Raw genomic sequence first — 27,243 nt, forward strand, 5'->3', positions numbered from 1 at the left:
TTTTTTCATATGCAGTTTGGAGTTGCTGGGCCAGTTTCTCTGCTAACTTGGTTCTTCTGGGGGTTAGAGTCACTTCAGTAGAGATTTGGGTTTTTGGCTTTCGTTTAGTGGTAGGTTTTAAGCTTGAAGCTGAGATTTGCATTGAGCCTGGGTCAGTTTAAGGGCTCTTCTTAAGCACCAGCTCCTGCTAGCCCTTTCCTGCTTGCCTATCTCCACATTGTGTTTTTGGAAATGAGCTTTGTGAGAAGCCGTTTGCAATGCAGGATACGATTAGCAGTGTGCATGTCTTTCCCTTTTGGTCTGTAAGGCTCTGCTGCTCCCTAGTATAGTATGTCACTAAATGCACATTTCAGTTTTGGCTCATTGAGCAGTGAAGACTAATCTGTACTCAGGGTTTTCCTAGACCCTAGCCAGACACTTCAGAAAGGTTTGTAAATTTAAGCGTTAGTGTCCAAAGTCAGAGGATTAAATCCAAGACTGAATTTTAAGGAGATTCTGCTTTAAGCCCGTATCTGCTGTGACCAGTCTGGTCCTTGATTTAGTTCAGCATCTAAAGAAGCCTCTTGCCCTGTTCCCAGGTGAAAAGATTTTGTGTGTTTACAATCTTATGAGCGTTTTTTTTGGTTCAGTGTCTGGTCGGCTGAAATCGTGCGATTCCTCCAGGTTGGCCAGCGCTGTGCACGAGCAGCTCTGGGGCAGCCTGTCCTTGGAGTGTTTCAGGAGGGATTTGGAGCGCCCACCAGTTTGGGATGTTAAGTCCAAGACTGGAGCCTATCTGTCGGGTTTTATTCCCCAGCTCAAAAGAATATGCCTGTGGAAGACAAGGCAATACTCTGGCTTTAATGGGTTTACAATGTTTCACTAGCCTGGTGTTTAATGTGCCCCTTAGGTGTGTGCATGCCAGGTAGATCAAGCAGCACATCTCTGCTGTGTCAGTGGAGTTTTCTTTTAAAAAAAAATGCATTTTTAGAAAAGCATCATGGGGAAATAGTTATCATTCCCACACTATCATTATGTCTGAAACATCCGAATCCATTTAAGGAATAAAATGAAAAGGAATTTGGCGTCCAGGCTTCCTAAGAGGCTGTGAAAATCTCAGAGGTGCATGGACAACGTTTTGTGTCTCAAATCTTTGCTGCAGTGTCTCGGTGCTGGGGATATAAAGCAATGCCAAGAAGCAGAAGGGGAATAAAGGAATGAAAGAATTGGGTAATGTGGTTATTCAGAGGAGGAACGCTGCCACACATTCACAAAGGCTTAGCCTCCCCTGACAGCTAAAGGAGAAAGACGTCTCCCAAGGTGGCTTTGTCTAAATAAAGCTGCTGGTCTGAATCCATTAGCAATGATTTGTGAAAATTAGTTTTGCTCTGTAACAGTGTTGTGCTTAATGAAACTACCTAAAGCCAGACTTCATGTTCTGATATTCGGGGCAAACAGTGGGTGAGGCAAGAAGGTGGGAATCGAACAGGTCAGCAAGCTGTGTTAACATTGGCGATTGCCGTAGATGCTTACATAGTGACTGTTTATTTGGGAGGTCAGTCATCCTGCCTGCTAAGTGAGCTCCAGGATTCTTAACAGTGTGCTCATTTTTACTCACCGGTTTGTTTCCACACTGCTGCCATCTAGCAAGCTAGGACTTGTTTTGGAGGAGGTGCTCACACCTCTGTTGCAATTGAGGACCTCTGGTGACATTTTGTGACAGGAGAATGCACTAAGATCACCAAAGGCTGGAAACTCGTTGGCATGCACAAAACACAGCTTTGACTGTTTTCTTTGTATATTTTTAACAGTCTCCAAGAGACTTATGAAGCAAAGAGGAATGAATTCCTGGGTGAACTCCAGAAGAAGGAGGATGAAATGAGACAGATGTTTGTCATGAGAGTGAAGGAAAAGGAAGCAGAGTTGAAAGAAGCAGAGAAAGATGTGAGTATATCATAACTCAGAGGAGTGTGTGTAAGGGTGTGGGCTGGGTTTTTTCCGGGAGAGCCCTGCAAAGGTGACGCCTGCATTCCCACGTTGAGCCTGAAAAGGGGCTTGCCTGGCATAAACGGTTTCAGGGAGCAGATGTGGACTCATTTCCCAGCTCTGCGACAAACTTGTGGCATGACCCCATCGCATAAGTCCTCTGCCCCAATTCTCTGCCTCTAAAATGGGGCAGGAGTATTCCCTGGCCTTGGGCAGCCAGAAGAAGATACATACCTTGGAGCGGGAGGTGCTGCAGCATGACAGTAACGGCTGCTGCAGCCTCGTACCTCCGTGGAAACACCAGTCTTTCTGTGCCATGGGAGTCCTTTCTGCTCCCTCACCTTGCCTTTCCCACCTAAAGAAGACAGTATGTTTGCAGCTCAGAGTAATGTTGATCTGCAGTGGATCTCCAGCTGTGCTACAGCCAGTGCTGCCCGTCTTGCAGTCTCTCCTGTCTAGAGACTTTCAGTAAGTAGTGAGGTTTTCTTGGACTTCCTGGAGGGCAGTAAGTGCCACTCGGCGCAGTTGTAGAGGGGTGTAACAGAGCTGTTCATGAGTGCTGCCCAAATGTGATTTGCTTGGTTCACGCGGCCGTGTTGCCTTGCTTTGCTCAAGCAAAAGTGAGTCCGCTAAGTACAAAGCAATGTGGGATGGAGCATGGGCTTTGGAAGTGCCCAGAGACCTGTGATATTCCTACAGCTTATTTCCCCTCTGTCTATATACACTACTGCAGGACTGTTCTCACAAGATCAGGCATGCTTGTCACAGGCAAACTGGCTTGTTATTAGTTCAGCAAGGCCCCAGTGCCCGTGGGATCTCTCCAGGCATGGTTACCAGGAATTGGGGTTAAATGTTCTTCTCTTCCCCTCCAATTCTCGTTGTCTTTGTCCGGACAGCTCCATGAAAAGTTTGACCATCTAAAGAGGACTCACCAAGAAGAGAAGAAAAAAGTGGAAGACAAAAAGAAGGAGCTTGAGGAAGAGCTGAACAACTTTCAAAAGAAGAAGGCAGCAGCTCAGCTATTACAGTCACAGGCTCAGCAGGCAGGTTCTCAACAAACCAAGAAAGACAAGGACAAGAAAAAGTAAGCGACTGTCACCCACATCCTTTGTAGAGTCTGTTACAGTTCGGGGGGTTGTTTTTTCTCTATCTTGCATGTCTGTATTTGCTTTTCCTCATTACCAGACTGGAAACTGGGCTTTTACCAGCCTGATCAAATAAAATATTTTTTTTCTAAAGGGTGGGCCAGGGACAAGATCTTAATTTGTCTTTAGAAGAACACCTTAAAATTTTATGTCCAAGTCTAACTGGTATGGGAGAGCAATCCAGATGGTCGAGGTTTGACCTGTGACGTGTCCAGCAGCTTCTGGAACAGCTCTGGGATGTTCTGGACTCAGATTTATCTGCCTGAGCCAAAACTAAAAAGGGATCTCTACTCATCCTTCCTTTCACCCAAGGGTAGTCCCCTGTTTTTGTTCTTTAAGGTTATGGTTGTAAGTAGAAATAGATGAGAAACCAAAAACGCCATGTTATTTTTACATGGAGAATCCTAGTGCCAAAAGTGAATCCTTGGAAGCTTGCTTTAAAGATAAAAGCTTTGTTTTTGTTTTGTTGTTTTTTGTTGTTTTTTTAAAGCATCAAAAACTATGGTACCATAATTACAAGTAAATGGCATTTGTGATTTTATCAAGTTGACATAATAAGCTAGGAAACTCATACCTTTTAGTAAAGACAATGGCATTGTTTTCTACTATTTTATATTCGTGTGCTAGGAGTATAATACTGTGCCCTCCAATACTCTTGAGATCCAGCAACTTCAGTAGGAACCAGGCGTATCCGTGGACAGAGTCTGTCCTGTGGTCAGCATTAGCAGTGGGATTTTCAGATGTGCTCAGTTTGCACCTAACTCTGCTGCCCCTGAAACTGGAGGAACGTTGCCATTGATTTGGGCTCGGAGTTAAGTCACTGGAGAGCTCTGTTGAAAACCTTGCCCTAAAGCTCCCGATTAATTCTTGTTAATGTAACCTCCTTCTTGCAGCCTGTACTTGGAGATAGCTATGTTTAGCTTGCTATTAGTGTTAGAGGCTCGTATTTTTTGACATTATACTGGCTACTTCGCTGTGCTTTAAAAACCGGAACGCAATGTCCATTTGGACACGGTATGTACAGTGAAGCCCAACAAACCCTGCACAGGTGAAGCAGACTGTGCGTGGCTTGTTTGTATAGCACAGCAAGAGGGTTTACTGTAACGAAGGCTGCTCTGAGGCCTCCTGTCGTAATTTCCGTCCGCTTTTTCCATAGCCAGTGAGGAGGTACTCTTGCAAGTCCTTTCTGGGTCATCTGTGATAACAGCGCCAATCTATAACTGCAACCAGAAAAGCTGTAAAGAGGGCAATACAGTAAAGTCTCACTGGAAAACACTTTTTTTCTTTAATCCACACACAAAAATGACAGTTCCACGCTTTTTGTACTAGCTGATAGTGAAACAGTGCATTTCTTAGTCAATTCGGGCAGAGTATCCTTCATAATTAACACTAAGCCATCGCTGTTCAACGAACCAAAATGCTAGTAGGGACGTGGCCTAGCCACTTCTGTCTGTCCTGCTAACCTGTGAACTTCAGCCGGGTCTGAGCTGTCTCTAGCGTGAGCTGATGAGGCTCTATTGTTTTGCATATATACTGATATATTTTTATACTTTGAGACGTTACTCTGACGCTCGCTGCACATCCCCTGTTTCTACTGCTGGATCAGTGCCCATCATTCATTGCTGTCCTGCCCCTGGGTCCCCGGGGGAAGGAGGGGAGGGCCAAGGGCCAGTTCCTCAGCTCATGTAAATTGTTGTAGCTCCCATGGAGCCATGCTGCTTTATGCTGACTGAGAACCTGGCCCTCAGCACCCGCTGAAATGTGCAGAGTGCTTGTACGCTGCAGGTTTTGCTTGGTTAAAGACATCATTGCGGGCACTGATCACAGCGCCATGCCTAACGGCAGAACTGGTAAGTGTCCACAGCTAATGTCCAAGCATGCCAAAATATCGTTCCCCGACGATGCCTGTATAGGATAGGCTGAAACACTGGTCTTCTCTCATGTGAGAATTCAGACGTGGTGGCCCTTTTCCTAAAAGTAACAGACAATTTTGAAGACCCCTTTTTCTTATCTCTTAAACAGAGTTGCTAGCTTAATATTTATATGAGCTCTGCCATAGAGTTTTTCACCTCTTAGACGTGAGACCAGAGCAATACTTAATGATCTGGGGAGTTTTGTAACTGTTGGTAGTTGGTGTTAGCTACTAGCTGCTTCTGTGAAGTGGGCTGGTCCATGCATAGCGTTGTGGGTATAATACATCAATGTTTCTAGCGGCCGTGACAAACAACACAGTTTCTGCTTTGCCGATGCATTCACAGAAATCCAGTCAGGAGGAACATGCACGTGTTTAAGTAGTGTGTCCTTTCAGTGTCGCTCCACACCAGGTGTCGTAACTGCTTAAATTGTTCTCTAGCGTCTGAACTACTAACGGAGGCTTTAAAGGGAAACGCTGATGCTTCTGCATTGTAGCACGCCTTGGTTTTTCTGAAGGCTTTACGTTTCTCCTTGCACTCTAACAAAAAGCTGCAGTTGGTATAGGTAAGGCTTTCAAACCTTCTCTGTGGTGACGTGGACTGTGGCGGTTCTCGTGCAGTTGCTGAAGGAAATCCTTGCCACGCTCTGAGCATGATCCTTGTAGCCTCCCCAGAACATAATTCGTGGGAATGCTCCTTTCCAAAGGTGGGATTGGATTTCTCCAACTTGGACAACGGAGACTTTCCCCGGTGTTGTGCAAGCTGGAGGGAAGGCCCGGGGCCAATTTGCTGCTGGCTTAACTCCATGAGGAGAGCTTGGCCCTCTTGATTTCCAAACTGTCCCCACAGGAACAAGGAGTTGTCTTCTTCTACCTTTCTTTTTTCTACTCTGTTTCCCAGACAGATTCCTGTAGCTTGTGCTTTTTTGTCTAAAATGGTTGCAGCTCTGGCCTGACGTCAGAGAAGCGGGCTGTTTTGGGGACAGCGCATATTTGTGCTTAAGATACTTGAGTACATATCTGTAACACTGTCATGCAAGTACTTTGCTGAATCTGAGGTTGACCCAGTTATCGAGCCCCTGCTGTAATTTTTGGGTGGGACCGTGCTTCAAGCTTCTACCATCCATTTTAAAATAGGAGCAGCAAATAGCGTTTTGGTGCTTGCCTGTTGTTTGGTAGATCACCGTGTGCATGCCTCAACACGTGCCTTCATGTTGCTCGCTCATCCTCAACCCGCCCAGGAGCCAGGACCATCTATTTGGGCTCCGTTTCTGTTCCTTTCAAGCTACTGCTGAAAACCTGATGAAAAACTTTTTTCCAGTTTCCTTTTAATACAAGTAATTTCCCGTCTGCTGTGGCTGTCTGGCTGTCTTGGGCCATGTTTAATCCCAAAGCAAATCCCTGAGCTACAGCATGCAGCAAACGTATTTCGGGGCTTGGCCCGACACCCCAGTAAAAGAGGTTTTTGTTAATGTCTGAAGGATCTGGATTGTGCCTGAAAACTGATGTTTGCTGCGGTGCTGGGAGATCTCATGGTGCCAAGCTTTGAGATACCTACGTTTCAGAAAGGGCTACGCACCAGGCTTCTGCGCGAGCGCCCATGTTCAAGTAACTCAGCTTGGACACCTGCAGTCGTGCGCCCCTCATACGCTTTATGAAAAAAGCCCCACAGCTTGAAGTCACCAGCCGAGCAAAACCTGTAACCTTGACTAACTTAAGTTGTCTTAAGTTCTTCCCACTCAGTTTTTCTTTTTGCTTTTGCTTGTTGTGTAGGCTAAACTTGACCCAAGTCTTTAAGTTTAATTTCTTTTTAATTCCATAATCCTTCTGCATGCCCACCCACCAGAGAGGGTTGCTGGTGTTGGCTCTCCCAGCTTTCCTTGATTTATTTTTATTTTTTTCATTTGGAGTTTTATTATTGCTAACTTTTTTAATTTTTTTGTTCTTTTTTTTAACTTGCAGTGCAAGCTTCACATAAAGCCTGTCAAGCCAAGGATGTTCCTGCATTCACCTGCTTTTGCAGTAATGTGTCTCTGCCATCTGTTTTTTTTTCTTTTTTTTTTCATTTTTTTTTTAACACAAATAACTATTAACTCATCTAATAACATAGTGGGAACAAGAAGGAAGAAGGGTTGGGTACAGGACTGCGTGCAACTGCAAATTCAGGGATGGGTGGACGGGGAAGGTAATGATGCCATGGATTTTTCCTGGTCAAAACCAGCAGCAGTAAATCATTTTGGCCCTGGATTTGAACTGGGAGCAAGGACTGGACATCAGCGAGCGTCGTTGACTGGATCAGGTCGTAAATGATGCTGATGCTGTCCCGGCTACCCGGAGGGCCAGCCGCAGTTCCCTGCGCTGGGTAGTGCCCCGCGCCCACAGAAGCAGCCTCAGGGAACTCCTGTTTGCCGTACCAAGGTTACGGCCCGGTCCGCGGTGCTGAGCGTTGCCAGACCCCGGGTGTCAGTCCGGCCCCTGTTCCTCCAATAGCTAACACGTTAGAGCAATGCGAGTCCCGCTGTCGTGAGGGGAGGGAGGGAGGGGGGTGCGTGTGTGTAGATAACAAAAGTTTAACTGACCTTGCATGCCATTACATTTGCATGATTTTTGTCTTTTTTTTTTTTTTTAAGTTACTGTTTGTGTTGTCTGACTGGATAATATTAGTTGGCCTGGGTTTGTCGCATGTACTGGCATATTTTTGCAGTCACCCTTCCAGCTAAGTGTAGTCACTACTTGCTGAATGCTGCGGTGGTGCCTTGAGAAGGGACCTCTTCCTGTTACTGCTTTCCCCACATTACTGCCCCGACCGTCAGCTTTGAAACCCGGCTTAAAAAGGTACCTGGTTTCAAACGTACATGATCCTTGCAGCCTTGTAGGAAGTCAAAACGCCCAGGCAAGGAGGACGGCGTACTCTTCAACAGCCTCTTACTGCTGCCGGGGGTATTCCCGCGTGCGCTTAAATACCACCTTGCTTAGCTGCAGGATCCAGGTCGTGGCGAGGGAGCCCCTGTGCACATTAACCAGCATTTGGCAGATAAAAGAGTTGATTTAGGGCCCTGTCCCTGGAGTTGCTGCTCGTTTTCGGTTTCCAGAGCAGCAGAGGTGCTCGCTAAGTCCTGCTTGCCTACGAGGGCCACCGCGGTGCATCGGAAAGGTAACAGCTCAACCCCGGGGTAGCTTTGCATGGCAGGGGAAAACTCAGGACGAGCACTTTTCCACACGCTAGCTTGCGTTACGGAGCAGCCGGAGGTTCGTTACCACCTGAGAGCGACTTGGGCTCCTCCTGGGCAACGGACGGAGCAGCCAAGGAGGGAGAGACGGCGCCCGGACGCGGGCTCCCCTCCGGCCCCGAGGCCCACGGTCCCCCTCCGGGACGTGCAGATGAAATCTAGCATAAGCCAGGCCTCGCTTTGTGGCCAGCGCGGTATAAACATCGATCTGCCTGTTTAATCTGTATTTTCTGTGCCGTTGCTTTTCGGACAGAGTCTTGCCTTTCCTTCCCATGAGGTGGCGAGCCATGTTTACCCTATGACTTCTGGATTTCTTTCTCTTGCGCCGCTGTGCTGCCAGCATTTCCACTGCTCCCAGCTAGGTAGCCTCCTGTTTCTCGCTTTAAAGCACTCTTAAAAATAGCTCTCTTCACCTAAGTCTCACGCACTGCAGTTCTTTGCTTGCTTCTGGGGTGGAGTTTCTTGCCTCCGAACGTTAGTGAAGGCAGAATTGTCACCTTTTTTGAAGTGTCGGGTCAGCAAAGGTGGTTAGGGTCTCTTCTTTTTTTTTCCTCTTTTCAACCCTCACTGCCTAAACATGGCTTTTGGCAAGGCAACGTCTAAAAACGCTACCTTGGACAGATGGCAAAAATCAGTCAGAGATAAATAAACTGGAAACACAACAGTTGAGGATTTCTTTTTTTTCCTTCTTTTTTTCTTCTTCTTCTTTTTAAGCGCATCCCCTGGTCCTATCAACCAGGATGTACATTTGTCAGGTTAAATGGCGTTTTCTTTTGTTTTTAGGAGAGTTGCTTAGAAAAACAAAACAAAACCACAGTCGTTGTGGCTTCTGGAAACCCAGCCTTCAAATCTTGAGTGATCGGGAAAGAAACCAATTTTCTGGCATGAGTTTCGTGCAGTCCCGTTGTGCACGCACATCTCGAGCTGAAGGCTTGTGGCAGTATGCTTTGCTTCAGCTGTATCTGTGCACGTCCTCTTTTTAATTACCAGCATTTTGTGCCGAGTAGAAAACTTAATTTTAACATTTATTCGTCCTGCTGCATTTAACAGCCCTTCCAAGGGCTGTTTGGCAGGAGAAGTCAGCTGAGTCTCGCTATTTTTGGTTTTGATGGAAAACTGGCCAAATGCATTAATGTATTTTTGGTTGGGTTTTGTCCTCCAGCAAACAACAAGCTGTTTTGGAGGAACTGAGAATAAGGCGTTAACTTGCCAGAGTGGAAGGTATTGTTTTGCTTTTTTTGCCAAAGGAGATGTTAATGATCCGTTTTTTTCCCTTAAACTCCTGGGCCGTGTTTAGCTCGTTCCTGTTGCACTTCTTTCTTTTCTTTATTTATGCCTTTTTTCACAGTAGTCCCTGGTTCTGCATGGAATAAATGACACACTCAAATCTAGTTGGATGCGCTCTCACCTTTGCATGTAAGTACAGTAGTAAGAGCCACCCTTTCTGCTCACTACTGATAGGAACAAACTGGCTGTTTCCTTGGGTTTTTTTCTTTTTTTTTTTTTCTTTAAGTCCACTTAGGTGCAAGTGGCATTATTAAAATTATTTTAAAGCTCTCTGTAATAATCAGATTTTGCTGACCTTTTGGGAGAAGCCCGAGGGACCTGACCCTCAGCTCCTGCTGAACGTCGCAGGCGACCCTACGCGGCTCCCCGCGCGCTCGAGCCTAGCGAGCCGGGTGGGCAGAGCGCTGCGCGGTCACACGCCTCGCTCGGGAGGCGCCGCAGGCTTTCACGCACGCTAGACCAGGCTGATAACTAGGCGAGAGTGCTGCGGGGCCCCAGTAAGCTGGACTTCAAAGCTTAGGCTACTCTAGATGAGCAGGACAGCCCAAGGGAGCGCGCGTTTCGGGGCCGCGGCTTGCGGCTCTCCTCTCGGTGCGGCCGCCCCGTCCCTCGACAGCACGACTCCCGCCGAGGGGGTTCATCGCGTCGAGGGGCTTCGTGGCAGGGTCTCTCCTTCGGCGTGCCCTTACTGTAACGTGCTCAGCGACTCTCCAGGTAGTCCCCGTTTGCTTCTCCTTTTTAAAAAGAAAAAAAAAGTTCAAGTGAAAATGGAAATGTCTTTTTGTGTGTGAGCAGATCAGACCTGCCCGTTTGAATCCGATCATCATTTGCCCTTCTAGGATGTTAGAAGTGCTTATTCCCATCTCTTCTCCAGGGACCCTGGTGGCATTTGCAGTATATAATATCTGTGACTCTCTAGTCAGCGTGTATCAGCATGGGACTATACAAGTATGAAGGGTTGTTGTTTTTTTTTTTTTAATTAATGGAAAAATAAAGCTGTGAACAGCAGTAGAAATATTGTATTTGTATACATTTTTAATATCCTGATTGCCTTAAACTATAGATGTAGAACTTTATTACCTTGCTATTTGAAAATAACCCATGTTTGTAACTAAATAATTGTGTAACCTACATACAGTGTTAATGCAAAATTATATGTATGCATCTGTTAGATATTGTCACTTTATTTGATGTTAAAGTATTTCATTTTTTGAATTACAAATTGAATAATAACCTTATAGCATAAGCTCAGTTATTTCTTGTATATGCTTTAGGTTACGTATACAAATAGTGCCAACACTTGAAGCGGGGAGAGGAAATATATTTTTACCCAAATGCTTTGGTCTTTGAGTGGCCTTTTGTGACTTTGTTTTGCTGTTGCTGCTCTGTTAGGGTGCGAGGGGAGGGGAAGAGGCTCGCGGCGGGGTGTTTCTTGCCTCCTGGCTGTTTCCGTAGGGCTGCGCTGGCGTCTGGCGGTTGCTTTTTGTTGCTATCGTGAGCATTTGCTTGTCTGCTGCCCCACTGCATCGGTTTGTGTTGAGCCTCCCCGTTGCACTCTTTCCTTCACGGCTAATTTCCTTTAAAATGTTGTTCCTCCTTTTTTTTTTTCCTTTCACTCTTTCTCCCCTCCCATTTTTTAAGTTCAATTCTGAACCTCTTTTTCTTTTTTTTTTCTCTTTTCTGTAGCTTCTTCTTTATGTAACCGTCATCTTGCCAAAGCCCCCACACCCTCTCTCCTAATGGACAGTCGCGTGCTAGAAGAGGCTGCGGCCGCGTGCAGCCGCCCGGCCGCGGGGAGAAGAGCCACCTCATTGCTCCATCACGTCCGCCTTTCTCTCCTCCCCTTTCTGTTTCCCACCGGGGGGTCTGCGGGTGCGCTGTGCTCTGTGTCTCGGTGAGGGCTCTGGCTGCGGCGTCGCCGCTGCCAAAACCGACAGAGGCGATGGCTGGCGGAGAGAGCGTGGCCGTAATCCAAGATATTGTGCTGGGATTTCTGTTTTGTCCGTCTCCCCCCATGCCCTCCGCCCCCTTTTCTCTCCTTTTGCGGTAACGTGCCCGGGTTGCTGCTGGCGAAGAGGCTGACGGACCATGGATCTGGGTGAGTGTGTGTAACCGGAGGACTTTGTTTCTGACTCTGCTCTGGCTGCTTTGGACACCACAACTTCAGCACAAGCATGTCCCGAGCTCCTCGAGCACGTGATGAAAATGGGTCCATAGACCTGGACGACGACTTCTTCTTAGCGCGAAGTCGCCTGAAGTGGAGATGGCTGCTGTTGCCTACCGTTGTGTTGATTAATTGGTTCTGGACGGTCAAGGCTTTATTTTTTCCTAGCTCATTGACCTCCGTACGAGCAAAGTAGGTGTCTTTCCTTGAACGACTGAGCTGCACTGATCTGTGTTTGGATCAAGGGCTTCTTTTCATTCAGATGAAGCCCCGTTCGTGATTTTTTTTCTTTTTACAGTCCTGAATGCGGGACACTTGTTTAACTTTCTAACTTGTTTACTTTGGAAGTGAATTCAGTCAAGAGGTTTGAAAAGTGCTGTGCTGTTGTTTAAAGGTAAAAACAAACCTTGTAAACTTGGTACGTAGTGACCTCTAGCTGGTCAGGGTGGATGGAAGGGGCAGACAGATCCCCTGTGGATGTTTTTCATATGGGGCAGTGCCCTTTTTTTTTTAACCAAGCAGTGGTTATTTTTTCTCCTCATCTGCAAATCTTAATCAAGAATAATTAACCTTCTTTAATGTGCCATGATAAAGGTACTATTAAATAACCTAGGTCTTCCCTCTCCAGTCTGCACATGAAGTGTGAGCTGCCTGGGGTCTGGGCTGAAATCATTTAATTTTTCTTCAAAAGCACAATATTTTTCAGCGCTGTTCGGAGGCAAGAGTGTTAGATGGCTTGAAGCTCCATCCAGACAGGTGGCTATTTTCCTAAAGTGGCAGAAAAACTGTCTGTTCTGAAAACTTTTCCAAACAACCAGGTAGATTTATAGATACAGTCTGAAATACTGTTAAATTGGCCTTGTGCGTCTGCTGTGAAAACTTACTGGCGTATAAACACAATTGCTGACTGTTGCCTCGACTGCAGGGACAGGAATATTTGCACAGATGTAGCTGGGGACAGAATTTGCGTCATACCAAAGTAGCGCGTGCCCCGCTCTCCTGGCTTGAACGGGCTCCAGCGACGTCCTGCTCACCTTCTGCTCTCCAGCTAGACGGTGCTTAGCACGAGACACCCCGATCTAGAAAACTACTCAAATTCAGCCTGCTGAGGAGGAAAATGAGCAGCTAATGCCTCATGGATTGAGGCCTTGAAGGCATTGCTGGATCCAACCCTTCCTGCATTAATTCTTCACTTTTCCTGCAGTACTCTGTGGATGCTTTTGCTAACTGAGAACAGGCATGCTACTCACATGAGTGAATCCTTTTTGTTCTGAGGGCTGCAGCAGTTCCGTAAGTGCGCCAAGCCACTGGTACCCAGTGAGAAGTAAGGGGCTGAACCCTGCATTTGCCGAGATCGGTGGTAAACCCTGCAGCAATGGGGCTGGGGAGCATCACCCCCGGCCTGGGGGCTGCGTGTGTATCTGAGCACGCACGCAGGCACGGTTTGCTGAGAAAAAACGTCTCGCCCATTAAAATGCCTGGTTTACGAGCGCTGTGTCTCTTTCTTTCAGCGTTGGCGCCTGGCTGGTCCGCAGCATCAGGGACCGCCGCCTCGGGCCGGAGGGGCCTTGCCGTGGCTCGTCTTTGCAAGCCCTCTGTGGTAGCATCCGACTGGCCAAAATACCCTGCCAGTCACTTGCCCAGAGGCCGGCCTGCTTGCCAGACAGTTCCTGTGGCGTCCTGTGCGGTGAGAGCCTCCCTGGTGCCCCTGCTATCACTGCTGTGTGGTGGGGTTCCCTTCCTTATTTCTCTCTCACTCCTTGGCCTTCTGGGCCTTTTTTTGATTTTAAATTTGCAGTATAGGTTCATCTGGTGGTAGGAGTCTAACCTGTTAAATACCATCGCTGTGCTACAGTCTCTCTTGAATACAGTCACTTTTTATTACATAGTTCATGCTCCTGAATGGGAAAACAGCCGTTGTGCTGGGCTCTCCCAGTGTCAGGTCGCCCCACGTTGTGTGGGTGACAGCAGCTTGGGACATGGGCTCCGCTGTGGCGGCCAGGCATCGTTTATTGCAAGCAAGCAGAAGATAGCACAACACGTTTTTATTTCTTTATCCCGTACCGAAAAAAGGGATATTAAGTGCTACTTGCCCAGTCATCTCATCCACATAGTTGTGCCCTGTGACTTTCTGAAACCTCATGTGTGAAGGCAGGAAGTCACAACTGAGATTGCAGGTTGGCGACACTGAAGAAATATCTGATAGACTGTTGGATCAGCCTGGGGCTTCCCAGGGGGCTGGAAGGTGTCTACGCTCGGGATGTTTTTTCCATCCTTCGCAAGGACTGTGCTGTACCAAAGAGGCTGTTTCCATCAGCTGGAGGGGTTCAGGGCACAGTGACTAACCAGTAGTGCGGATGCAACATCAAGGTTCGAAGTGGGGCAAAACCCTGTAGTTGACTTCTGCACTCCAAATAGTTCACAGTTTCTAAGTTTTGTGTGTGTGTGTATGTATATCTAAAGAGAGAGAAAGGGAAACTGACAGGCAAAATGCCACCACTTACATGAACCACATTTATTTTGCAGCTCTGAGTCTTGCTGTGCTCACGCCTTGAGTCCTGCTTGCAGCTCTGGCCTTCGTGTCTCCAGAAGGACATAATGGAGTTAGAGAAGGGCACTATAAAGATAAATGAGATGGAGCAGCAGCCGGCCAGGTGAGACCAAAAAGGCTAGGGCTCCTCGGTTTGGAGAGGAGAAGGCTAAGAGAGGATCTGTGAGCCTGAGGTTGCAGTAGATGTCCTCTAGAGGTCCCTTCCAGCCTGAATTTTTCTGTGATTCTGTGCTGCATTCCAAGTCCACAAAACAGTGATGGTGGTGGATGCCAACCTATTAGTTACTGAATTGTCAATACCAGAACCAAGGGGCACTCAGAGAGCTGGAAGGAAGTTGGTTCAAAACATTAAGTAAATTTTTAATAGAGCAGGTAGTAAACTTCTGCGATTTGTTGCCCCGGGTTGTGGAGGAAGCAGAAGTGAAAAAATGGTTAGGCAATTTCATGAGCAACAGGACCACAAACAGATCCAAAAGGAATCAACCAGGTTAAACCCTCCGACATGCCTAGTCCAGCGTTGGAGGAGGCTGGGGTACTAGGAGGAGAAGAGAGAGCAGAAAGCACACACGGTGTTTGCGAGTGCTGTTTGCACTGAGACCTGCATGTCAGAAAAGGGGATCGAAGAGTCGAGCAAGTGCGCTGAGGCTTTCCCGCGCCTCGCTGCCGGGGACAGTGTGGTGCCGTTGGGCTTTTTTTTCCCTGCCGCACATGGCTGACGGGAAGAGGTGCCAGGATGGGGGGGGACAGCAGCATGACCCCGAGTGTCGGGCAGTCTGTGACATGGCCAGGGCAGTTATTTATCACTTGCTGTCACCAGCTGTCCCCACAGAGCCTGGAAACTGCTTCATCCACAAGAGCAAGCAGGTGCCCGCATTTAAAATAGGTGAATGTTCATGGGCTTAATCCTCCTGTCGCTACTGGAGAGGGAAGGGAGGGCTGGAAGCAGCTTCCAGGTCAGACATGCCCTCGGCCCAAGCTCAGTCTTTCTCTCTCTGTCTTGCGTGATAGGAGCTTTGGGGTATTTTTGTCCTTTCATGAGCTAACTTTCAGCATCCAGCTCTTGAGGAACACGGCATACTGTGGCATGGTGGTGGCAGTCCCTGAGGCTGGACACTGTGTGTGACTGGAGCCAGGGCATCCTCTCTGGAGGGGGCAGCAGCAGGATTTGTCCCCATGCGGGTGACAGATGGCAGGGACTCTGTGGCTGCACGTAGGTACTTAGCAACAGAAAAGGAGGTGGGTGAGGAGACCCACTAACACGGAGAGCTGCTTTGGTTTGCTCACCTGGTCCAGGGTCTGAAAGCTGCCTGCTCCTCCTATGGAGCAGGCGGCTTTCCCAGGAGGGCGCTGGCACAGCGGGAGCTGCGGGATGTGTCAGCCCTGCTGGTGCCGCGCTGCTGTTGGTCACCAGGACTGGGTCACTGGGTGCCTGCAGGAGGGGGCCGAGATCCTCACCCACCAGCTATTCGAGGAACCAGGATTTCCCCCATTTTGAGGGTGCATGAGTACTTGCAGGTCTCAAAAATACTTCCTGAGTGGTCCCAGGCTAAGCAGGATGGCAGAGGTGTATCACTATCAGTGCACCTCAAAAGCAGCATGGAACTACTGTGGAGAAAGGTTACTGCTCTCCTGTCTTCCAAAGAAACACAAAGCGAGGTGATGGCACGGGCGGGCCGTGTCTGGACTTTGCCGTTGTCTGGGGTTTTTTGTGCGGAGGAGATGTGAGAAGTGGGAAATGGTTTCCATCTCTGGCAATACAGGTTATTTCCAGATCAGCTGGACCTTGCTGTTTCGGGAAGTTGAGCTTGCTAGGAAGCGCCACATTTCTAAAGACAAGCCTGCATTTTTGGGAATCGCCTTTTTGATTGCAAAGCACCATGAACCTGTGCACCGGTGCAGCCAGCAACGTCAACCCGTGTGGCCCGGGCACCTCAGCAGCCCTAGCCCCAGGACGAGGGTGGCTGCGGTGCAACAGGAAGGCCTGGCAGTGGCACCGGTGGCAGCAGCACAGCTGTGAAGCCAGGCTGAAGACAGCTTCATGGTGTCGCTCCTGTTTCCGTGGAGAGGCCTGCACCCTGGCCCTAGCACCCAGGACCCCAGCTGGCCAGGCACAACTCCTTCGTGGTATAGTCAGGACCAGGCAGGGGGTGTAAGTGGTGGCACTAAGTCTGGTCATGTCGCCAGTGGCTCACAGCGGAGCTGGGTGCTTGCGCTTGGGCTCTGAGTGGTTTTGAAGGTTGATCCTCTACCCTGCTGTGCGCATGCACCTTGACGGTGCAAACAGGCTCTCAGGTATGCTAAGGTACTGTGGTCGTGCCTGGGAGTTTCCTTAGTGGAGGCACCGCGTTCGTGGTGGTGAGTTGAGAGTGCCCTGAAGACTGGCACGTTCCTCTGCTGCACAGCAGAGAGACGGGAAACAGAGAAGAAAAGCTCAAGGGCTGTATTTGCCTGGGTTTTATTTTCCTTGGCACCTGGAAGAGCAAGAGGCAAGAGGATGCCGCTGGGCAGCCCAGCCAGGAAGCTGGCCCAGAGGTGGTCCTCGGGCCTGCACGAGGGCAGCCCAGCCAGCTGCCCCGGGGCAGCCTGCCAGCGGGACCCTGCGCAGGTAGGTCTGTCAAACTGCGTGCACGTTTTGTCTGCCTGGACCTTGTGTCTTGTTAGTCGAGTTCCCAGTGACCAGGCAAAAGGTGATCCGTGTGGAGTCATGCATAGCAGCGACAAAAGGTGTCTCCTTTGGCAGCCTGTTTAATGGTCATGGGGGTGTTGCCTATGTGTTTAGGTGACTTGGGAGCGTGAAAGTTTCCTTGGTAACCAGGGAGTTTTTTAGCCCTTGCATTCTGGGTATTTGCTTTCCAGGTGGGTACAGAGGTGGGGCTGTGCCTTAGCTGGCTCCCTTCAGCTCGGGGAGGCCAGGAGGGTCGCCGTTCCCAGACAGTGCCCCGTCCCTGCCTTGCGCCAACGCTGGAGGTGCTGGAGGCAACACTGCGCTTCCCTGCCCCTCTGGCTTGCTCCTCTTGCCCCCGGGCTGGCTGGCCAGACCCTGCCCGCACGGCCCTGGCGGCACACAGCTTGTTCCCGCGTCCACGCTGTGCTGGCTTGCTGAGCGCACTACTGAATGCGGTCCATTATACCGCTGAAACGAATTTTCTGCCTCTCACGAGCTGCACCTTACCCGAGAGCTGCCTCCTTCCCCTTTGCTGCGGGGAACAAGGGTGTTGCTTTTGCTGAAGCGTGAGGGCTTTTCTCGCCTGTCGTGCCCAGGGCTGGCACAAGCGTGGCAGCTAGCTCAGTCGCAGCAGAGCTCATCTCCGTGGGCTGGGGGATGCGCTGGCGAGGGGCAGCACAGGGCCTGCTTTTGCCCCCCGCCTTGGGCGGCGGGGGGGGGGGGGGGGTTGGAGAGAAGGAAAAATGCTACCTCCCTGCCAAGCGAGAGACTCGCCAACACGGCTACAGCACATCTGTTAAAGAAGCAGAAAGTAAATAACTGCTCCAGCAGCATGTAAATCTCTCTCCTTACTCCCAGCTTCCCTTTCCTTCTGTTCTAGCAAAGGCCCTGCCAGCTGGCACCGAGATATGTTTCTTTTTCCAGCCTTGTGCCAACTCCTTCCCTCATGCTGGTCTGCAAATGGGTTATGGCCGTAACCCTAAGAGCGCCCAAGTGCTGATGCTGCTTAAAGGCGTAGGAGGGGAATGTGTTGCTTAAACTGGGAGGGAAGGAGTGTGCAGAGAGGGAGAAGCCATTCAAAGCTGAGGCTTAGATTTAGTGTTGTGGGATGACAAGGCCATGGCATTCTTATCCCTGTTTTCTCCTCTCCCCCAATACGTATGGTGCAGTTGGAAGCCAAGTAAAGTAGGCTGCAGTCCAACAAAACTCTCCATAGTTTTGTACTGCGCAGTCCCGTCTAGCCAGAGCAGTTAGGATACTCCTGGCTCACCTCTCGGGGGCTGCTCGCACAACCAGAGCTCTTAGCAACTGCTCCTGCAGGACAGACTGGGTCACTTGAACTGCTGCGCACATGCAGCGAGCACAAGAGCACAGACTCCCTTCTGTGCAGAAACCACACGGTTGCCTGGCTTGGCTGTCAAGGGGGTGTGCAAATCACCTGACTCTAGTCTTTCCCATGCTAGCACTGGTACATCCAGTGCTGGAAGTAAGGACAATTATTTTTATTTAGAGCTGTTACAGTGTGTAATTTAACAGCAAAAGGTGTGTGCAGTGAAGCGAGGCTCAAGTAGCTAACACCGGTATCACTGAAATCCTGCGACGGCTGGGTATTTGGCTGGGGGTGTGCTAGATGAAGCCCTGAGACTGCACAACCCCCTGGTTGGAAAAGACAAAAACCAGGGAAGCGAGATAAGAAGGTTCCCAACTTATACACCACGAGGATGACAGGAAGGCCTGGAACAGGAGCAGGGGACACCACTTTCAGAAACATTGCCTTGGGTGGGCTGAGATGGTGAAGAGGCGATGCTGGCTCGTGCATTTCCAGCTTGCGAGCTTGCAGAGGATGGGTGAAGCCCAAGAAGGGTCTAATAGAGGGGAGCTGCGTGCCATGGCGAGGACAACCCACGGGACAGAGGGAGGAGGGGGCTGGCTCCCAGGGAGGCCTGTGAGATCAAGGCTAGCCATGAAGAAGGTGCAAGCCCAAAACAGATGAATTTAGAAAGCATGCAGCAGGAATCAAGTAAATACTAACCTTTTTACTGTCATATGTTATTTGCGGTGGAGGGGATACCAGGCAAGCAGTAAACTACAGCCAACCTGGATATGAGAAACTCGACTCTTCAACAGCTTGTTCAGAAAGTCAAAGAGGAGGTGGACAGGAGACAGATGAGACAAAATGTCCCACACGTACGAGCGGACTGTTGGTCCCTCTGTGAGAATGGACCAAGGCTGATGAGAGCGTGAGGAGCAATGGGAGCCTGGAGCTAAAGCTGCAGCAGCTGTAGAGGAGGTGAGTTTGTCGCAAGACTCCCCATGGGCCCTGGGGGCTGAGCACCTCTGAAGCCCCTTTCACCCAGGCCTAGCACAGAGCAGGTGAAGGGGTTGCAGCTTAGGAGCTTTATGGCGGCCTTCAGGTAAAACTCATCCTGGGGCCAGGTAAAAAGCACGAAACAAGACTCAGAATCCAGGACAACTTTCTTTATTGCTACCAGAAGGCTTTCATCAGTACAATGGCTCCAAATACAATACCTTCCTCAGGGCTGTGGAGAGAGCTTAAGATTGGGACAGGTCATTCTGAGAAACAGAGGTGTAACATTTAAAGAGACGAGCTTTTAAAGGTTTTACTTTTGGTTAGAAGTTACATGAACACAAAACTTCGGGTTAGGGTCTCTTGGTTTTTTATGACTGATCATTACACATCTTTCAAACCTCGGGCCTACATAGCCACCCCAGCACCTCACCAAGCAGTGCTGGTCACATGCTAAAAGCTTATAAACATATGGAAAAAACAGACTCCATTGCAGAATTTAAGGTTTACACTTGATATAGAGAATCAAGTGTTGGTGAATATCCACACTGAGTGCAATATTTCCTGGTGCAAACAAGAAAAAATACCATTTTTGTTGAAGTGACTTAGGTTTAGTTCACTAACTGCTTTCTCTGTTTGAAAATACAGACTGTGTTTAACTTGGAGAAGTCTTTGTGTAAGGTACAGAGAGCACAGTGGCCAGCTGCCCTAGTGTTCTTCTAGAGTACGTTCACACTCCTGTGGTTACTTAAGTGTGGAGCAGTTTGCAAGCATTGTTTTTGTTCTTTGTTTTTTTTTCCCCGACTAACCTTTTATTTAAATCCAGTTTTTAAATATTATCACATTTAAACACCAAAGTGCTAACAAAACAAAAAAGGTCTTTTTCTTTAGAAAGAAAAAACCAAACCTGTCATGAAGGTCAGATAGTACAGAACATCATGCACAAGACTTGCTGAGAATTAAAAGAGGAGCAAGCAGAAGGAGAGTAAGGAGCAGAAGGAAATCAGATCAGAGGGGTGTTATTTGGTTGGGAAACCTGAAACAACTCTGCACAACTGATGTGAGCTCTTGGACATAGCGAATGGGTTACAACACACAGGAGCAGAAAAACAGTGGAACTGACAACACTAGAAAGAAACAATTTTTTGCTACTTTTTTTGTTTGGTTTTTGGGTCTTTTATAAATTTTTTATAATTTTTTGTGTTTTTAAGTGCTTAAATAGTGGAACTATAATTAGCCGCACAAGAAAAAAATTCAAAAACAGGTTGGGATTTTTTTTTCTGTTTTTTGGCTCCCTTCAGTTCAGCCTGACAAGGTATGGGCCCCTTCTCCCCCCACTGCAAATACATGGCGCCAGGTTCTGCGAGGTTTAGAAGGCAGCTGTGGCGTGCGCCCCCAGCTACATAACAGACACTGGCTGCAAAGGTGGACAAGGGGAAACGTTGCCCTCCTGCCTCGAGACATCAGCGCCACAAACCGAGCCCATGCTTTCAAGAGCCACTACCTCTGGAGCAACGTCTTCGTTGTAGAGACGCTTGATACCATCGTAGAAGTCGTCCACTTCCATCTCTTCCACTTTGCGCTTGGCAGAGGCTTGCTTGCAGCCGGTGGGAGCTGGCAGACGCTGGTAGAGCGCGGCTGTACCTGTGACTGGCACTTCTGGCCTGCTGTTGTCCTTGGAGAAACCTGGCCCTGGGACAGAGGAGGGCTGGCATTTGAACACTCCTCTGTTACAGGTCACCAGGGTATGCTTGAGGGGACTGTAGACATATACAGAATTGGGCAGCAGAGAAGACTGCAGAGTGGAAAGGTGATGTGCCACGAGCTCCCGGCAGTGGATCAGCTGCGAGCTATCCATCTGGAGTGAGGAGACAAGCAAGGAACCGGCATTGCAAGATGAAGGTTACCCACTGCCGCTATGAACCAGGGCAGGGCTAGTGCTCTGAACACACGGGCCACCCACACACTTGAAGAATGGCTCACTGCATCTGCTGGCAGCTTCACTGCTTGTCCTTGCAATAGGTGTGCAACCACCTAGTGTGCTTAAAAACAACGTCTGAGACTCTAACTAGGATTTTCTCCCCCGTGTGCAATTTTTTCCCTGGTGCAGAGAGTGCCAGTTATCCATCAGGGCACAGTGCTCCCCCCATCACAGATGGGCTGCCGTCAAGATGAACGCTCTGCAGAACTGCCCCAATGAACTGTCCTTTCAGGATGACACATGAGCATCTTTGCAAAAGCATAACAGCAGGCAGAGATCAGCAGCTATGGGTCTGAGAGCCCCGATGGCTCACATGGCCCAAATATTCACACAGGAAAAGATTTTCCATGTTGCACTGAACATGGATCCTTGGCTGCATGGCTGAGGCTTGCAGCTGAAGATGTGCTCCACAAAACAAGAGCTGAAGTCTGTTACAAAAATCCCCTTTCTAATCTATGACTGCAGTTCTGCTCTCAGACCTGTTTTCCTTGGGCAAATCCATAGGCAAATTCATGATTTACCCCAGCAAGAGGAGACCCTGGCCTTGTCCCTCTCAGCCATGTATTTAAGCTGTGTCTCCTCTGCAGCCTGCATATCGCTAGACTCAGCTTTCATAATGGACAGACGCATCATGGCTATGCGAAGACCACCCCTCTTCAAGCATCCACCCTTGCCCACTGCTTAATCGTCTGGACCAAACACCAAGGAGAAGGTTGTGTTTTCAGTAAGACTGAATGAAGTGAACATGGGAGAAGGACAGCCAGTCCCACTGAACCTCTGCACTCCTCTCCACACTCACTGGATGGTTCATTTTGCTTCTTGGCCCACAGGCAAGCCCAGCACTCCTCACTCCCTGGGACTGGGGGAGAAGTGTTTTGGTTACAGCCAGCTGCCATCCAGGACAAGTTTCCCTTTTCCCTGCATGCCTCCTGTCCGAGCTGCAGCCCTTCGTGGCCCCAGTGGCTCCCTGGCCCTCGGTGCCGTGATGCCCAGCTCCAGCCCCCCTTACCTGCGCCTTCTGGAGCAGCTCGATGATGAGAGCCAGCCAGTCGGGGAGCAGCTTCTCCAGCTCCAGGCTGACGATGGCCAGCGCCAGCATGGAGCCCTTGAACTGCAGCAGCTGGTAACAGGCCATGCATTGCAGCAGCTGCTTGGTGAGGGCCGCCACGTGCTGGGAGGGACTCGGCTTGGGCAGGATGGTCAATAGCTGAGGCCTGTTGGACACTGCAACCGCGTGGAACTGGGGGGAGACAAGCACACGAGGCAGGTGGCGTCACCCACAGGCTCGCTCGTGCTGCTACGCCACCCACCACGCAGCCCCCGTGTGCGCACCATGGACTCTTCTTGGCCGTATGCCTTTAGAGCAACAGAGCCAGGTTGTACCATGACAGTGGTGTGCGACAGGCACTCCCTGACACAAGGGATCCTCCATCGTTTGGTGTAACCCTTGAGATTTTTTCCCACACCATGGAAAAAGCAGCTCCGTGTTGAACCCACAAACAGCTTCGTGCTGTGTTTTGCCAGGGTGTGCCATCATACACTGTGGGGAGCTGGACTTCTCAGAGCCCTGCAGAAGGCTAGCCCCTCCACCCTCTCTCTCTCCCAACAACGCCCATTTGAGAATTCAGGTGTCCTAGCCAAAAGCCTCCCCTCAGGAAAGCTGAGAGAAGATGAAATTCAATGAAGAAAAACTCGGGGCATTTTCATTCTCTTTAACCTTTTATCAAACAAATAGGTCTCTGTTCTTTCTGCAGCACACACTGAGCATGCCCATGGCCCAGCATTGGCGCTTTCTCCTTGCTTCATCTGTATTTTACTGCTGCCTGGCATTCAGCTTTGAACAAAACCAGCAGCAATTTAGGGCCAGGTCTTCAGACAAATTTTAAAAATTGCCTGAGATATCTCAAATCACAAGTTGCCTCTGAAGTTCTCTGGAAAGGCTGGTTGTTTCCAAAAGTACTTGTACAAAGGTAGTGCAACTGCATCCTGAGGGCTCTGCTCTCCTACAGGTAGGGTTTTTTTCTAGGTACCTCTTGATACAGTCTATACAAAGATAGACAGCAGAGAAAATAGAGTATCCTCTTATTTACAATATGAAGGAAATCCAGTGGTGTTGCCATGTGAAGATCCCAGTTCAGTTTATCCAGGATAATCTTCTCCATTCTGCGAATTTCAGCTGGAGAACAACCACAAAAGCTATCCCGAGCCAACACCTTCAGTACTGGAATCCTCTGCAAAAGCCAACAAGTGGGTAGGGGGGAAGAAGAGAAAGCGCCAGTCATCATTATAAACATTGCACAAGAAGCTTCATCCCTGCCCTTCAAGTGCCAACCACTGCATGCAAGCAAAGGTAGCACTAGAAAAGCATATAGTCAGATGACATTGCATTACTAGAAAAAAAAATATATCTATATTACCTCATCTTCCTCGATGGTTTTTGCAGCGAGGAAGAAGCAGCTGATTGCAATACAGTTTAAGTACTTTGGACGGGCCTAGAATACAGAAGAGCAGAGAAATTCCCTGTGTGAATGCAATACAGAAAGTGATGCGTGATCCTTTCTGCTCGGACATCCTCAGCCCCAGGGTCTCAGCTGCCCGCACAACGCGTTCTGGATCAGCGGGCTGACCTCCGACACGCCACGGCAGTGGCAAGCCATGCAGAGCAAAAATCCATACTCCATGACGTAAAGCAGGAGAGAAATCAGCCAGCTCCATCATTGGAATTGGCACCCACTGATGTGCAGCACTGGAGTGGAAAGAGCTCATTTTCAGTCAGTGCAGCAGAAATAGCGAGGAGCAAACCAGAAGGGCCAGACTGTCAGCTGGCCCAAAACCATCACCGCTCCACCTGCTGCAGCACAGCACTGCCATTGCTGCAGCTGGGGGGGGTCAGAGGAGAATAGGAAGGAAAGCAAGAGAGTTAAAAATGCTGTCCATGTCTACTATACAAGTATAAAGCATACATAAATAAACATTCCACTTAGGTTATTTGTTACAGCAGTTCTCAAAACTGCGGCCCACAGATTATCAAGGGAGAGCAGGCCCCTTTTATGGTGAAGTGTTTTAGGTGAGGTAAGTTAAATTAAAAGGGGAAAGGGTGATTTTTTTTCATGGGCATCAAAACTTTTCTGGGCCTCAGTTCAGTGGGGGGGGAAAAAAGAAGGTGTGCATCGGCTGTAACTGTGCAGGCAGGTAGTCCCTGTGATCGACGGGAGCGTAAGCATACGCTTAGAATTTGGCACATCCACTGGGGTTTTGCTCAGTAGCAATCTTTGTCAATTTGACTATCTGGCAAAGGACTTAGCTGCCAACATCCATCTTAAAAAAAAAAAAGAAAGAAAGAAAAAGTGTGATAGGGTGCATCCACCTGCTCCTTAGCACTAGGTGCAGTAGCTGAGGGCTAGGAAAAGCAGAGGCACTGTTTCTAAACCCCATTACAGCTCCCTGAGCAAACAGCTGCACCTCCACATGGCCTATGGACAACTGAGCTTCTTCTGTCCACATTAAAAGGAATTTCAATGAGAAAAAGCAAAAGATAAAACCCTGCATAAAATGCAAAATCCACTTCCAATCTAAAATGTTGCCATGATTGATTCCTGCTGGGTTAATTTTAGTGGACAGAACAGAGACATGGGGATTTAAGGGTGTGATCCTACAAGCCACACTCATGCAATGAACTCTCAAGAAACCCAAAACACTGTTTCCTGAAAGCAGCAGGAGAGAAGGACACTGGATCCCATCCAAATTAAAGATCTTTAGCAGCATTCGGTTTCAGTTCCATAAAAGGATTCGGCTGTGTCTGGAGCCTTGGCTTTCTAGTGACATTTAAACTTCAGCTTAAATACTTGCAGGGGATCCACGCTGGGGGCAGGGCAGGGGTACCCGTGTGCGTTCAGGTATCACTCACAGCAAAAAGAATGAAGTCCCTCAAGGCAAGACTGAGACTTGTTCTTCCCTACATAGGCAGGTTAAGAGCAAACTGTCAAGTTAGTGTAAAATAAATGTACAGCAAAAAGGACACTCGCTCAGTATTCAGGGAAAAGAAGATGTTCAGAACAAGTTCCAGTGCTCAGTCAAGTTTATTCCCTGATTTATTTAGCAATAATACATTTGTCCCCTCATTTCCTAAGCACACCCCCACCCCTCCACCCTGCCTTTGGCGACCAATCTGGAAGGCTGAATAGCATTTTTTGCCCAAGCATGTTAAAACACAGTCACCAAGCCCAGTCTCCTACAGAAGCCTCTGCTCGCTTTCCCTGTGCCTCTTCAGCAGGCAAATGCTGCCTACATCTGCTGCAAATATCACTAAGTGGAGGGTTAACTGGTGCTGTGCAGTGATCTACAGCCGACACTGCTGGTCACCAGAAACGTAATGGCTAACAGCTGTAGGGGCAGGCAGCACTGAGCAATTTCAGTGCATGTTTACAGCGAAGGGAAGAGACTAGTTGTCTTAACAACAAAAATCCCCCAGAGCAGCACCTGGTAAGAAGCAGGAGTTAAGGTGCATCGGTGGAACAGCAGCTTTATGGGAGAAGCAAAGCAGGGGCGGGAGCAGAAGCCCTGACCTGTTTGAGTAATGCTTGCCCAGAAGGAGCGCAGGATAAGCTGAAAACCTCTTCACAAACACCTTTCCACATTCCTCCTCACTGCCTGAAGCACACAGTGAGCTTCTCTTAGTCATAGTCTCATACTTCATTTCTCTGTAGACTCTTTGGCTGCTGCAAATTACTGAAAGCAAAAACTGTACTTGAGGGCATTACTGCTGAGGGATTTTAAATATCTATTTCCCACCTCAGTGTTCCAGTAAATCACCCATTTTAAGCTAAGATTTCCATGACTTGTAATTTAAATGTTATCAATATTTAACAATATTGAAAGGATGGGTTAACGGAAGACGTCATTGTTCTACTGAGCCAAGTCTCATTGAAATGTAAGTACACAGGCTGAAAATATTATGTTCTTCTGCTTACATTTCCTAAGCTGTATTACTCACCTAACAGTGTTTGTAATACGATTATACCCACATGCAGATGAGACTGCAGATTTGCTGAGCATGGAATTTAACTGAGCAAATACGGGAAGAGATAAGGCCCGAAGCCTGATTTCAGAACTCAAGGCCAGGGATCTTGAGGTGACCCCCCCCCCAGTTCAGTCATTCACATGGGTACAAAATGCATCCCAAGCACAGCACTTCTGATTTATTCCCACAGCAGACCCTCTTAGCACTCACAGCGCAACTGGCTTAGATACAGAACAGCAACAGATCCTGCTCAGAGCTGCAGATGCCCTAAATACTGATTTTTATTTATTTATTTTTCTTAAAAAGTCCCTATGAAATACTAGACCTAAAAAAACCAAATGCTTTATGGACATATTCTCCGCACCATTCAGTACAGCAGGATTGCATAGCCTGTCACTGTCGTGACTTGCTGCCGTGCTTGCTTACCACCTTTTCTCCTTCAGGTCTGTCTGAAGATCAGTTTGTCTTCAGATCTTAGTCTATCAGACTGTCTATAGACCACAATAGCATTGAACAGTTGCTCCCCACAAAAAAAGCACTCATCTCTGGCTGAACCTTTCCCACTCTTTCATTGCCCTGCACTAGCACACTTGCTTATAAAAGTCTGGCCCAAACCTCTCCTCAAACATCTATTTATTGCTCCAGCTAGTTCACTACTAGGAAGTGCACACAGTAATTCCAGGTGATCCAAATGAGACTAAATACTGCTGCAGTTAAATACCAGAGTAATTAAGGGAGGCAAGCTGGGACTTTTTGGCTTTTTGTGCAAGAGGGCCTTGGGCTTAGGTTTCTAATGGTGGGCTAGCATATTTCCTTTAGCTTTATGACTCAGTTTTGCTCAAGTCAGATATTTTTTTCTTTTCATTTAAGTGACTAGCATGTTCTCATTAAAGCAATGGCTACTTTCACCAGGGGAAAAAATGACTAAGGAAAGAAACTACCTCCAAAAGTGCCTAGCAGCAGCGTATCACCACAGTGAGAGTGGTGTGCTGCCACAGCTTCAGAACCTGAAATT

The 27,243-nt window shown here is 48.5% G+C and overlaps 2 protein-coding genes across 7 annotated transcripts in view; one reads left to right on the forward strand and one right to left on the reverse strand.

Moving 5' to 3' along the window:
* Positions 1-27,243, forward strand: part of SEPTIN11 (septin 11) — a 78,558-nt gene that overhangs the window by 45,744 nt on the left and 5,571 nt on the right. For 4 of the 6 annotated variants that reach the window (XM_067297516.1, XM_067297511.1, XM_013951630.2 and 1 more), the window contains exons 8-10: positions 1,791-1,923; positions 2,862-3,049; positions 6,985-10,874. In XM_067297516.1, the coding sequence (XP_067153617.1) occupies positions 1,791-1,923; positions 2,862-3,049; positions 6,985-7,000 (337 nt within the window). In that variant the 3' untranslated portion in view covers positions 7,001-10,874. Of the gene's footprint in view, positions 1-1,790; positions 1,924-2,861; positions 3,050-6,984; positions 10,875-11,225; positions 13,215-27,243 lie in introns of those variants that run through there. The other 2 variants (XM_067297512.1, XM_067297513.1) reach the window with 2 other exon arrangements.
* Positions 19,383-27,243, reverse strand: part of CCNI (cyclin I) — a 35,644-nt gene continuing 27,783 nt past the window's right edge. The window contains exons 4-7 of the mRNA XM_067297517.1: positions 23,626-23,700; positions 23,299-23,439; positions 22,218-22,448; positions 19,383-21,085 (exon numbers count right to left, since the gene is read on the reverse strand). Of these exons, the coding sequence (XP_067153618.1) occupies positions 20,627-21,085; positions 22,218-22,448; positions 23,299-23,439; positions 23,626-23,700 (906 nt within the window). The 3' untranslated portion in view covers positions 19,383-20,626. The remainder of the gene's footprint in view (positions 21,086-22,217; positions 22,449-23,298; positions 23,440-23,625; positions 23,701-27,243) is intronic.

Source organism: Apteryx mantelli, chromosome 5, assembly GCF_036417845.1.
Source record: "Apteryx mantelli isolate bAptMan1 chromosome 5, bAptMan1.hap1, whole genome shotgun sequence".
Lineage (NCBI taxonomy): Eukaryota > Metazoa > Chordata > Aves > Apterygiformes > Apterygidae > Apteryx > Apteryx mantelli.